This window comes from Lathyrus oleraceus, chromosome 6 (assembly GCF_024323335.1).
Source record: "Lathyrus oleraceus cultivar Zhongwan6 chromosome 6, CAAS_Psat_ZW6_1.0, whole genome shotgun sequence".
Lineage (NCBI taxonomy): Eukaryota > Viridiplantae > Streptophyta > Magnoliopsida > Fabales > Fabaceae > Lathyrus > Lathyrus oleraceus.
This window is the reverse complement of record NC_066584.1, coordinates 502,540,812-502,553,249: the sequence shown is the minus strand read 5'-3', so window position 1 is coordinate 502,553,249 and position 12,438 is coordinate 502,540,812. Positions and strand designations below refer to the sequence as shown.

The 12,438-nt window shown below is 33.2% G+C and overlaps 1 protein-coding gene and 1 pseudogene across 1 annotated transcript; both read left to right on the top strand.

Annotated features, from left to right (window-relative positions):
• The first annotated feature begins 6,738 nt into the window (after nt 1–6,738).
• LOC127097717 (uncharacterized) lies at nt 6,739–9,316 on the top strand. The gene is made up of 6 exons (XM_051036212.1): nt 6,739–6,916; nt 7,044–7,176; nt 7,729–7,940; nt 8,026–8,266; nt 8,680–8,816; nt 8,911–9,316. The coding sequence occupies exons 2-6, from the start codon at nt 7,053–7,055 to the stop codon at nt 9,136–9,138; spliced, it is 942 nt and encodes a 313-aa protein (XP_050892169.1). The 5' UTR covers nt 6,739–6,916; nt 7,044–7,052; the 3' UTR covers nt 9,139–9,316.
• Nucleotides 9,317–9,753: 437 nt separating this feature from the next.
• On the top strand, nt 9,754–11,720 carry LOC127097716 (purple acid phosphatase-like; annotated as a pseudogene).
• Nucleotides 11,721–12,438: the final 718 nt, after the last annotated feature.

Here is a 12,438-nt window from a genome sequence, read left to right as displayed (position 1 = left end):
GTATTCATGGGAGGAAGATTCGTCATCTCAACTTGAAGAAACCTTGACTCGGTTTATAAAGATGACTCAACTCAATTTCGAGAAAACCAACAAGCATCAAGAAATCGCGCGAAGCAAAATGGAAACATCCTTTGAGAATTTAGAGATGCAACTTGGTCAAGTATCTAGCCAATTAGTATTAAAACTAAGATCTAGTGGAGATTTCTATGAAAATATATTAGATAGTCCTAGAGATGCGGAAATTGAGATTTAAGTCAAACAGGAATGCGAGGTAGTCGATGAAAGAGGAATTGAAACAGAGAAAGAAGAAGAAAAGTGAACAACAGATAAAGAAATAAAAGAAAGAATAGCAAAAGCGGGGTAAAAAATATATATGGGAAAAGAACAAGAATGCAATATGAAGATTATATAGTTTTGGATGAAGCTCAAAATTCAATAATTTGTTTAGACATGGATGTCCAACAATAAAATCTTCATAAAAGAATATTCCTACTTCTAGCAAAAAGGCTGATGAAAGAGGAGAAATATATGAAGTATTGGATTAGATTTATGTTTTGTTCGATATTATCAATATGAAGAGAATATGAAAGAAAAACCTTCAATTCCTCAAAGTAATGGAATTCCTATCAAGCAAGAGGAAGAATAAGGATGATGTGTTTTTCGTGTCATATATGTCGCCCTAATAAAAAATTGTAAGGTCAAGCTTAAGACCTTAAAAAAGCGTTTCATGGGAGACAAATCATCTTTTCTAACAAGATTTTTTTTTGCAGAATTTAATTTATGTTGATAGTTAGATCAATAAGAGGAATTAGCCACTCTCACACATTTCTCAAAAAACTATCTATGTTTGTCTTTAATGAATGAGTTTGCATCTATGGTTTCTTTCATATTTACAAAAATTGCAACTTTAGCATTGAACAAATGAGCCAAAAGCAGCATCCGAGGAAACTTGATCAACAGGAAAGTGACTTACAAATTGAAAGCAGGGGATAAAAAAGGAACCAAGAGACTTGTACTCAACCTTCAGATACCTCAACCAGTAAGGTTTGAGCCAAATAAATTTTATTGTTTACTATTTCTTTCATTGAGTGTATCCATGCATTATTGCTTTATCAAGTTTGAACTATTTCCATTTTAATTTGTCTAGTTTGATTTACACACACTGAGGTAGTTGTTTATTTTGAACTTTGAGCCTCTGTAACCACCATGTAGTAATATGTTACATCATTTGCTAACCACTTTGAGTTTAATCATTCTTTCGGTGACTTAGCCTTATTTATTAGCCATATGACTTGAAAGATTTCATCTTTCCACCCCCTCTTTGGAGTTAGGTATAAATTTTTAGTTCTAAAGTTGTATGAAAAAGAATAAGTTTGAGGTTGCTCTTGGAAGTGAACAAAGTTTAAGTTTGGGGTTTGGGGTACTAGAGAAAAAAGTGGTAAAAAATTCAAAATTTTGGAAAAATAAAGAGTTAAAAATAACTTCTTCAAAAAAAAGAAAAAAAGAATGCAAAATGAATATTGAGGACCACAATAACAATATCTCTGGTACCATTAATAAGGAAAAAAATGGTATGATAACAAAAGAAGAACTACGAACCTAACTCCAAATATTTAAACTTACTTTCCCAAAAATGTCATACTCGAACATAAGCCAAGATACAATTGAGAAAGTTCTCAAATGTGTGTGTTTTGATTTCTTTTATAAATTCTATTAGAACATGATCAAACTTAGTATAAACTAGTTTGCATGTTGATTGAGAGATTACCCTATCAATTGAGTGAGTCATAGTGAGATGAGAGACAAGTTGAGTACTTGTCAAAGATTGAGGAGGTTTTCTAAATTTTTTGGATTTTAGTTGGAAGCTAGAATGATGGTCAGGTAAAGAAAATTTCTTATGGTGATATTCAATTGTTATATTACAACTTGTTTTCTGTTTGGAGTTTGCAGTGCAGACAAGTTATTTGAGGACAAACAACAATTCAAGTTTGGGGTTGTGATGACACTCTATCATTGTATATTTTTGGTCGAATAAACAGATCAAAACAAGTTAAAGAGGAGAAAAAATGAAGATTAAAGATCAAAGAAAGATGCAAAAATGACCAAGTATGAAGAAATAAGGACTTAGTAAAAATCTGATGGAAAATGAGCAAAAAAACGTGCAACTATTGGAATAATCACGCACAACATCGCGCGCGTGATATTTTTTTTTTGTCAGCATTGCGCATCCAATGAAAAGGATCTCGCGCGATAGCTCCTTTTGTGAGCCTACTTTGACGCGTTCTAGATTGATTTGACAGGTATAAAAGGGAGTTTTTGGTATCTTTTTGGAGGTTCTGCAAATTCTAATTGAAAGTGATTGTAAAGAGCACCAAGAGAGCGATTTTGAGAGCATTAGAAGTCATTGGAGGCCAGATCTTCAAGGATTTTCAGATGTAATCTTCATCTTATTGTTTGGTATTTGATTGTATCGTTATGAGTAGCTAAACATCTCTAAGTTAGGTTTTGTTTAATGAACTTATTTTGAACTCATTGAGACATATGTTTAATTTATCATTGCATGAATAATCGAAGTTATATTTCTATTAATGACTTCTTATGTGTAGTACTTTTTTTGTGAAATAATCTTTTAATTTGATCATGGGTGCATAGGGAATACTGACCATTAGTCTATACGTTGGAACTAGGGCAATTATTGTGCTTACGCTGGTTGAATAGTGATAGGAGATCCCGAGTAATGGTTTTTGAGTTAACGCATTGTTGTGTTGCCTAATTTCACTTATGTTGGTTGAATAGGGATAGGAGAACCCAAGTAGGAATTAGTGATTTATACACCAAGGGATTGGGTATAATGATTTTGTTAAATATAACCACATTATCATTTGTGTAATGCATTAAACATCAATAGGGGATAATTAAGGGATTTTATACAAAATTTGTCTGCTTTCACATTATTTCAGAATAACTTTTAGCTTTCGCATTCAAACTCGACCCCCCACCTCTAATTGTTACTTTCTACTACTTTCACAACTATTATTTTGTTAAATAGCAATCCCTGTGGATTCGATATCTTATTATTATTGCAGCACTATCAGTACACTTGCCAAAAAGTCATCAGAAACTTAACTCCTAAAAGAAGGGAGGAACACATAATTTTTTTGTCAATACTTACTTAAATCTATTATGAATGTAAGATATTTTCTATTAATACTTGCTTTATTCTATTCAGAATATCACATACAATATATCAAATTTCAAGTAACTACTTCCTAAATAATGGACTCCTTACCTATACCCTTACATTTATCTCCTTACTCCTATAATTTTTAAAATATTCTCATTTATATTTCAATTTTGTCTTTTTAACATGTCAACTAATTTACCATTTAATATTTACTATTTTCCTCAAAAAATTTGAATTTAAAGAATTTTGCACCCCAACATATGTTTATCGGAGTACTTTGAGAAAAGTCATTTGATACGTTTTTTTCTTTACCGAGAATTTGTTATGTTCTCTGATGTCTATTTTTTCTACTCAAAGAGCTTGGTGGTATGTTCTTTGGTTTGTAATTTTCTTCGGATAATTTATCTAATGTTATCTGGTAACTTATCCGTGGATTTTCTTAAAACTTTTTTTATGTTGCACAAATATGGAAATCCCTTTATAGATATGTGATAACAATCAAATATGTGTAGATATCACTGATGAATTCTCAATTACACAAAGATTTGATACACGAGAAGAGGTGATAAGGTGGATTAAGGAGGTTGGAATCAGTAATGAAGTACCTCTTATCATCACTCGTTCAGATATTGAAACAAGAAAGAGAGCGAGAAGCAACAAAGTAATATTTGGTTGTGATAAAGGTAGAAAATACAAAGATACATATAGTGAAACACAAAGTGCCACTAAGAAATGTGAATGTCCATTCAAAATAAGGTTAACACCGTCGAAAGGTGATTCTGAATGGAAGATTGATGTAAAATATGGACTTCATAACCATGGTTTACCTGATAGATTAGAAGGTTATTCGTTTGTTTGTCGACTAAGTGCAGATGAGCAACAATATGTTTCTGATTTGACAAGGTGCCATGTTCCATCTAGACACATCTTGTTGACCTTGCAAGAGTGAGATCCGGAGAATGTCGCTTGGATTACACAAATATATAAATATAAGAGTAAGTTACAAAAAGAGATAAGAGGTCCTAGAGCTGAGTTACAACATTTGTTTAAGTTGATAGATGATGCATGCTATGTTTAGTGGAATGGAAGAAGGGAGATGACTCAGATATTGTGAGAGATATTTTTTGAGCCCATCTAGATTCAATCAAGTTGTTGAATGATTATCCTATTATGTTGATTATGGATAACATGTACAAGACAAACAAATATAGACAATCTATGTTTGAAATAGTTGGCATGACATTAACCAAGTTGACATTTGTTGTTGCATTTGCCTATATGGAATATGAGCAGATAGAGAACTTTTGTTGGGTGTTAGATAAGGTGAAACAATTGTTTGTTAAGGAATAGTTGTTTCCTTAAGTGATTTTGATTGACAAATAATTTGCTTTGATGAGAGCAATTGAAGTTGTGTTTTCAAAGACGATTAATTTGCTTTGTCGATTTCACATCAACAAAAATGTTGGTTCAAAATGTGAGCAATATGTTATAATGACATGCAAAGACGATAAACACATTATGGATGAAATTTGTATGGACTAGTGATGAGCTCGAGTATCATCAACTGTTGCAACAACTTGAGTAGGCATATGTTGATTGTAGTGAATTTATTGATTATATGAAAAACACATGGTTATCTCCTCATAGGCATAAACTTGTTAGAGCATGGATTAATCAAGTGTTTAATTTGGGTAACATCGTGATTAATAGGTATGTACCATTAATAGTTATAGTTTGTATTCTTTTGATGTTTAGTGTGCTGGTGTTGATGTTTTTTTTTCATTTTAGGGTTACTGCTCATTGAAAATTAAAGTAGATCTTGCAGAATAATATAAGTGACATGTACAAATGTTGGGAGGCTATGAATAACAACTTGAAGTTAAGATTGGGAAACATTAGAACTCATTTTCATAAAAGTTTTTATGAAGTTGAGCACACGCACACTAATCCATTTTATGGGAATCTACGTGGATCAGTATCCTGAGCTGCTTTGAGACACATTGTTGAAGAGTTATTGAGGGTTGATTATGTGGGAACCAACACTCAAATTTGTGGGTGTAATGTTAGAATATTTTATGGTCTGTCTTGTGCTTTTGAGTTAGGAAGATGCACATTTGGTGGTAATTTGATATTAATAGATTATGTTCATATCCATTGGATGAGACTAAACAGGGAAGTTAACTTGGAGGTAGATATAAATGATAGATCAAAGGTGGATATGAGTAGTGTAATAGATGAATTCTGGAGAAGGTACATGTCACTTGATATTGTTAGGAAAAAAGCATTAAAAAGTAGGATTTGTGAAATTTCTTACCCTGCTACGACTTCAATGCGCCCACCATTTGAAAAATTAAAATTCAAAGGAGGAGTGAAGAAGAAAAGGAAGAAACCAGTAGGGTATAAAGTTTATAAGGACCGTTCATATGATGAGTATGTTGATCAAGCATCTCAATCTTCAAAGAGGTCATGTACGCAACTATATCAAGCATCTCAGACTTCTAAGAAATAATCTTAATCTTCTAAGGGACAATCTTAAAAAAAAGCAACCATCTCAGAATCAATTCATTTTTCAAGCTCCTAATCATATTAGGTCATATATTGAAGATATAGCTAATGTTGAATCAGATGGAAATTGTGGGTTTAGATTTATTGCATCATTGCGTAATCGACTCCCAAACCTAAATTTGGTTGCGACGACCATCTTCTTTCAAAGGTTTTATCGATATTTTCCTATTTCTTCATTGGAATAAGTAAAGTTTGATGACGACTCTGTTCAAACACATTTTTCCGCGAGCGCGCAATGCGCTTCACGAATGATCGTATTTTTCGAGGTACGACAACAAGTATTCAAATTGTTAAAGTAAATGACATAAAAACCATTCTAGGTAAGGAATGAAAAGTTAATGACAATTTATTTTATAATCTGAGTTTCCATTCTTAAGAGTGTTCTAAAAAGGCTCTTCACCAAGTCTTGGATCTAGATCACATGATTTATCTTCATGAAAATATAGAGAAAAAATTGCACCAACTTCATATAATTGTTTAGAATGATAATTTTAACCATCACTCTAACAAAAGTTACTCGGATGCCAAAGAAACAACTACTTCTTCTGTTCCTTTTTAATTGTCATTTTTTTAATTTTTTTACATATATCAAGAAAATTAATCATTATTCTTACTTTTCAAACAATAATTTTTCTTTTACCTATAATACCCTTAATCATTTATTACATTTATTTTAACCTCCACTCAATTTGAATCGCATGCTTCCTTCAACCATTTTTTATTACATTTCTTTAAGAATAAAAAATAATTTTATAAAAAATAGGTCAAATTTGCTTTTTTTTTAATTTTTAAATTTACTTATTTTTTAGTCTCCTTTTTGTATCCTCTTTAACTTTTTAATATATATAACCTTTATTTAAATTTTTTAAAAAAATCTTTGATTTAAGTCCAGTGATTTTCTTAAAATTTGTAATAATATCTGTGTTATTTTAAAATTAATCTAATTGATTAATTTTAAATTTGATCTAATCTTAATGAAACTTTAAATAATAGTAGTAATTTTTAAGAAAATATCTTCATCCAAGTCGAAATTGGAACAAGCATACCCAAATCCGAATCCAATTCCCAATTCCCTCTTTCAACCCTAAATCACTCTCTTCTCTCTCAACGCAACGCAAAGAGAACCCAACATCAATCACAACCTCATTCATCACTTTTATTTCACCTGTAATCTTTCTTTTCTTTCAATTCCAATTTCTGTATTGCGTTATCTCCTTTCAAATTTGGGTTTTTGTAATATACACTTTGTTAAATTAGGGTTTTTGTAACATGCGCCATGTTTGTTTTTTTGCAGCAACCAAACATGTCTGACGAACGAGATGTGCATCCCGATTGCCGGAATGCAAGTAATCGTTTTCATGAATGTACTGATTATTGCTTTAGAGTCATCGCTGAAGCTAAACTCAGGATGCAGCAACATGAGTCTGGTTAGTTTTTCAATTACACAAGATAATTTGGGTGATACTTCTCTATTGGTTTCATTGTGTTTAGAATTATAACTGATTTTGAGAAGGGCTTGTTTGGTTGTGCGGTGAAAAAAATTGATTTTGAGTGAATTGATTATGTAAAGTTGATGCGGGTTAAAAGTGAGTTGAATGGAAAATGGTTTATGCTAGGACAACTTTATGCAAATTTGAGTTGAAGAATAAATTTCAATGTAAAAATCATGTTTAAATTCAAAAGCTACAAATTCTAGCTTCAAGTAGAATCAATTCTCGAGGCAGAATCAATTATACTATAGAAGAACCAAACATCTCAAAATTATTTCAAAATCAATTCTACGTCTCTGAATTGCTTTTGACTCTTCCAAAAGCTAAACCAAATATATACGTGATGAATTTTCTTTTGTAACAATTTATCTTGTTATTGGTTGTATTTATATTATTTAGGCGGCGGATTTTAGTATTATTTTTGGTTATATATGCTTATGAGTTTGTCTGTGGAAAGTTATTTACGCGGTGTATTCTGGGTTATATCAGAAGTCGCTCAAGCTAGTGGTGGAAGTGGCCGTGAGCAAGCCATTCCAAATGAAGTATATCCTGACGAGGGAATGCATGATGACGATGATGGACCGAAAGCTGAAGAAAATTCTGACAGTGAACCTGATCAGCCTGCTATTGAAAACACGGATGGCTCCTTCCCTAAACTCTCTGCCAGACAGAAAAAGTGGATGGAGTTGAGAGCCAAAATGGTATTAAACAATGAAAATATCATGTTTGTAACTTTTATTTATTTAGTGGAATAAACTTAAGATTTTTACTTTGATTCTCTGGCAGCAAGATGCAAAGAAGCGTAATCAAATTGAAATAGCTAATGAAAAAAAGAGGATGGAGGCTCCAACGGAGTCTAGGGGTGTTTCTAAGCAGAAGTGGCTTGATGGTAGAAAGAAAAAGATTGGAAAGCTTCTTGATGCAAATGGGTTGGATATGACAAAGGCATATATGCTTGACACACAGGAGGCTGCAGAAGAGAAATACAAAAAATGGGAGAAGGATCCTGCCCCATCTGGTTGGGATGGTATGTTTTTTCTATATTCGACAAAGAAATGTTATTGCACAATCAACCAATATGTTTCTTTTCTAGCTGGTTTGGTTATATATCAAAATTTTCAGACCCCTGTAGAGTTTGTAAGCTTGACTACGTGGATTAAACAACATCACAATGTCATATTATACTTTATTAAATGAAGGTTCCTAGATTTGTTTGCATCTACATTTGCTATTTTGGAGAATCCCACCAATGTTATGTTGCTAAAATATTGAAAAGAAGTGTTTATAGGCAGAATAACACCTTGAAATATTTGTCTAGATCACAGGACATTTTTTTGTTATTTGAAATCTAAGTTTCATCTTATATGAGAGATAAGGGCATTCATTTAGAATTTCTGATGGAAAGGAAGCTAATGTAACTATTTGTTTTACTTTTACCAGTTTTTAATCAAAAGACATTATACAATGCATACAAAAAGAGGACCAAGAACATTGAAGTTGATGTAGAAGAATACAATAGAATGAAAGAAGCTGATCCAGAATTCTATCGCGACGCATCAAGTCTTCAGTATGGAAAGGTATACTGTCAAAACATCATTTATCTTCTCTGTTTTTTTTTTAAACTTATGCACATCAATGGATATTTTATGAGTTATCTTTCCTCCACTATAGGCGCCAAAAATCTCAGAGGACAAGATTGATAGGATGGTTCAAGAGCTAAAGGATAGGGACGAGAAGCGCAGGGCATTTAGCAGGAGAAGAACATTTCGCGAAGAGAAAGATGTTGACTCGATCAATGACCGTAATGAGCATTTCAACAAGAAGATTGAACGTGCCTTTGGTAAATACACATTGGAGATTAAAAATAACCTCGAGCGAGGAACTGCATTGCCCGACTAAGGCACTTGCTTTTGCAGTGGTCTGTAATATATTCGTTCTGATGCTGGTAATTTTGAATGGTGGATTGCATTTTCTGGAGTTTTTATTATCAGATGTAATGTTAAAGACTAACATTGTACTGTGCACAAATGGAACATTGTGTAGTATTTTTAACTTCAAATACTAAATGCTTGCTTCAGACACGGGTTCTTCATTCGAAGCACTCTTTTCATTCATTATAGTATGTCTTCAATTGAACTTCAGGCATTTTTCATTTTTCATGCGAAAATATATACAAATGAAAAATCTTTCTAGATAAAATGGTAAATGTTGAACCAATCACATGATTTCGTATTAATCTCAAGAAAATATCATTTGCACTCTCCTTGGACTGTATAAGCAAAATTATCAATCTAGGGATTCTTTCTATTTCTATAACCTTCTATTGTACTTTCACATGATTCTTATCCATTTTCTAACAAAGCAAACTGAAAAATACTAGTCATCCACATGCTGTGGAAAATTATTTCCAACTTATCCCTTCTATTGACTTGGTAGACAGGTTAACACCACAAAAAACAAAGGGGGGTCATGTCATGAAAGTAATGGCTTCCATCTTTTCTCTGCACATGCTGTTTTTGGTTGACTCCAAATCTGAATATTCCACATTATATGCCAACTCCATTTATTTTTAGTTTAATTCATACTATTACTATACTCATTCATTAAGCTCTCTGAGTTTAATAGCAAAATGAGTCTTTTTCAAGGATTATCATTTCCTGGTTTTTTACTACCACTAGCTTTGTTTTTTAGTTGTGTGTTTCTGTGTCATGGAGGCACAACTAGTATTTTTGTTAGGAATGTTCAGAAGGGCACTACTATGTCACTTGATAGTGATGTGTTTTCTGTTCCTTCTGGTTATAATGCTCCTCAACAGGTTCATATAACACAAGGTGATCTTGTTGGGAAAGCAGTGATCGTGTCGTGGATAACCGAAGATGAACCGGGGTCAAACGCAGTGCGTTACTGGAGTGAGAACAGCAAGCAGAAAAAGAAGATTGCTAAAGGTGAACTTGTTACTTATAGATTCTTCAATTACTCATCTGGTTTTATTCATCACACCACTTTAAACAATTTGGAGTACAACACTAAATATTATTATGAAGTTGGACTTGGAAACACAACAAGACAATTTTGGTTTATAACTCCTCCTGAGATCGGTCTCGATGTGCCATACACATTTGGTCTCATAGGTGATCTTGGTCAGAGTTATGATTCAAACAAGACACTTTCTCACTATGAAATGAATCCGAAAAACGGGCAAACAGTGTTGTTTGTCGGAGATCTCTCTTATGCAGAAAACTTCCCGTACGATGTCAATCTTAGGCGTGATACTTGGGGAAGGTTTGTCGAAAGGAGCGTGGCTTATCAACCGTGGATATGGACAGTAGGAAACCATGAAATCGATTTTGCACCAGAAATCGGCGAAACTGAACCATTCAAACCTTATTCGAACAGATACTACACTCCTTATAAAGCATCACAGAGTACTTCCCCTTTTTGGTATTCTATCAAAAGAGCTTCAGCACATATCATTGTGTTGGCCTCGTATTCTGCATACGGAAAATACACACCGCAGAACCAATGGTTCGAACAAGAGCTACCGAAAGTTAACAGAACAGAAACTCCTTGGTTGATTGTTGTAATGCATGCACCTTGGTACAACAGCTACAATTATCATTACATGGAAGGGGAAACAATGAGAGTAATGTATGAGCCATGGTTTGTTGAGTACAAGGTTGATGTTGTGTTTGCTGGACATGTGCATGCATACGAAAGAACGGGACGTGTGTCAAATATTGCATATAATGTTGTAAATGGTATATGCACTCCTGTGAAAAGATCTATCAGCTCCGGTATACATAACCATCGGAGATGGCGGGAATCTTGGGGGGTTAGCAACCAACATGACAGAACCACAGCCGGAATACTCGGCATTCAGAGAGTCTAGCTTTGGACATGCCATCTTCGACATAAAGAACAGAACACATGCTCATTTTAGCTGGCATAGAAATCAAGATGGTTATTCTGTTGAGGCTGATTCCCTTTGGTTTTTTAACAGATTTTGGCACCCACTTGATGATTCCACACCTCATGTTTCCCATTGATTTGCTGCTTTTTTCAGAAATATAAGTATTAAATGTGATGTTAATAAATAAATTCATGATTATCTAATAATCATCATTATCATTACCTTTCATTTTTGCTAATAATAGTGATCCTTGTAGTACTTCGTATCACTGTTAAATAATAAATACAAAGGAGCTAGCATCTTGTGTTATGTGTAAAAAATGTCATTCCAGGAAGTAAGACACTACCATAGTCATTGTGTTGAGAGGAATTATGTGTCTTACTTGTAGTTACTTGGAATATAAGTAACAGTTAGTTTCTGTTTAAAATTCTATTATTAACAAGTTAGTTATATGACAGATAGTGAAATGTAGTTAGTTAGAGGTGGTTGATGCTTTGTAGTGCAAGTCACAACTATATATAAACTATTGTGTTGTGATAATTGAATAACAAGTGAATGTGTGATTACTCTCTCTCTCTCCTGAATCATCATCTCTTCCCTTCATTCTCATTCCAAATGCAAAACTATGTGTGTGAACAAAGCTTTGAATCAAAACCCGTGTGCTTTCTTCTTCCATGTGCTTGTGCTTGAGTTTTGTTCTGACATCTGGTCTCCAGAATTTCTAGTTCAGTTTTTGGGTGATCTTGAACAATGACTTCTCATCCAAATGGTCATTTCACGACAAATCTTCTCATTCTAAATGGAGAGAATTATGATAATTGGTGTAAGTAAATAAAAGTGGTGTTTTCTATCAAGATGTGTGAGATCTTGTGAAGAATGATGTTACGCCAATTGACGATCGCGCCAAAGATGATCAAAAGAACGCGTACAGAGAATAGATGATCAAAAGAACGCGTACAGAGAATTGAAGAAGAAGGATTATAAAGCTCTCTTTATAATTCACCAATGTGTTGATCCAAACAAATTTGAGAAGGTTGGATATGTGTTTACTTGTATGGTAATTGAAATGACTTAAAGAAAGGACACAAACATACATTTTCTCACAAATTGTTTCTCTCTATGACTTGGATACTTTAGTTCTATGTAGAATAAATAAAATTTGCGACCTTTGATCACAACAATATATACTAATACAATGGTAATCGTTGATAACTGTTATTTCCACATAATTTGATACATATTCCCTTACGTGAGCTTCAACCTTCTAATTTGTTTTCACGCGTTTTCAA

Bases quoted from the DNA above. Each gene is read 5' to 3' on its own strand.
- LOC127097717 (XM_051036212.1), top strand. From the start codon at position 7,053: ATGTCTGACGAACGAGATGTGCATCCCGATTGCCGGAATGCAAGTAAT. The intron at 8,267-8,679 runs GTATGTTTTTTC...TACTTTTACCAG, and splicing joins TGCCCCATCTGGTTGGGATG to TTTTTAATCAAAAGACATTA. The intron at 8,817-8,910 runs GTATACTGTCAA...CCTCCACTATAG, and splicing joins CAAGTCTTCAGTATGGAAAG to GCGCCAAAAATCTCAGAGGA.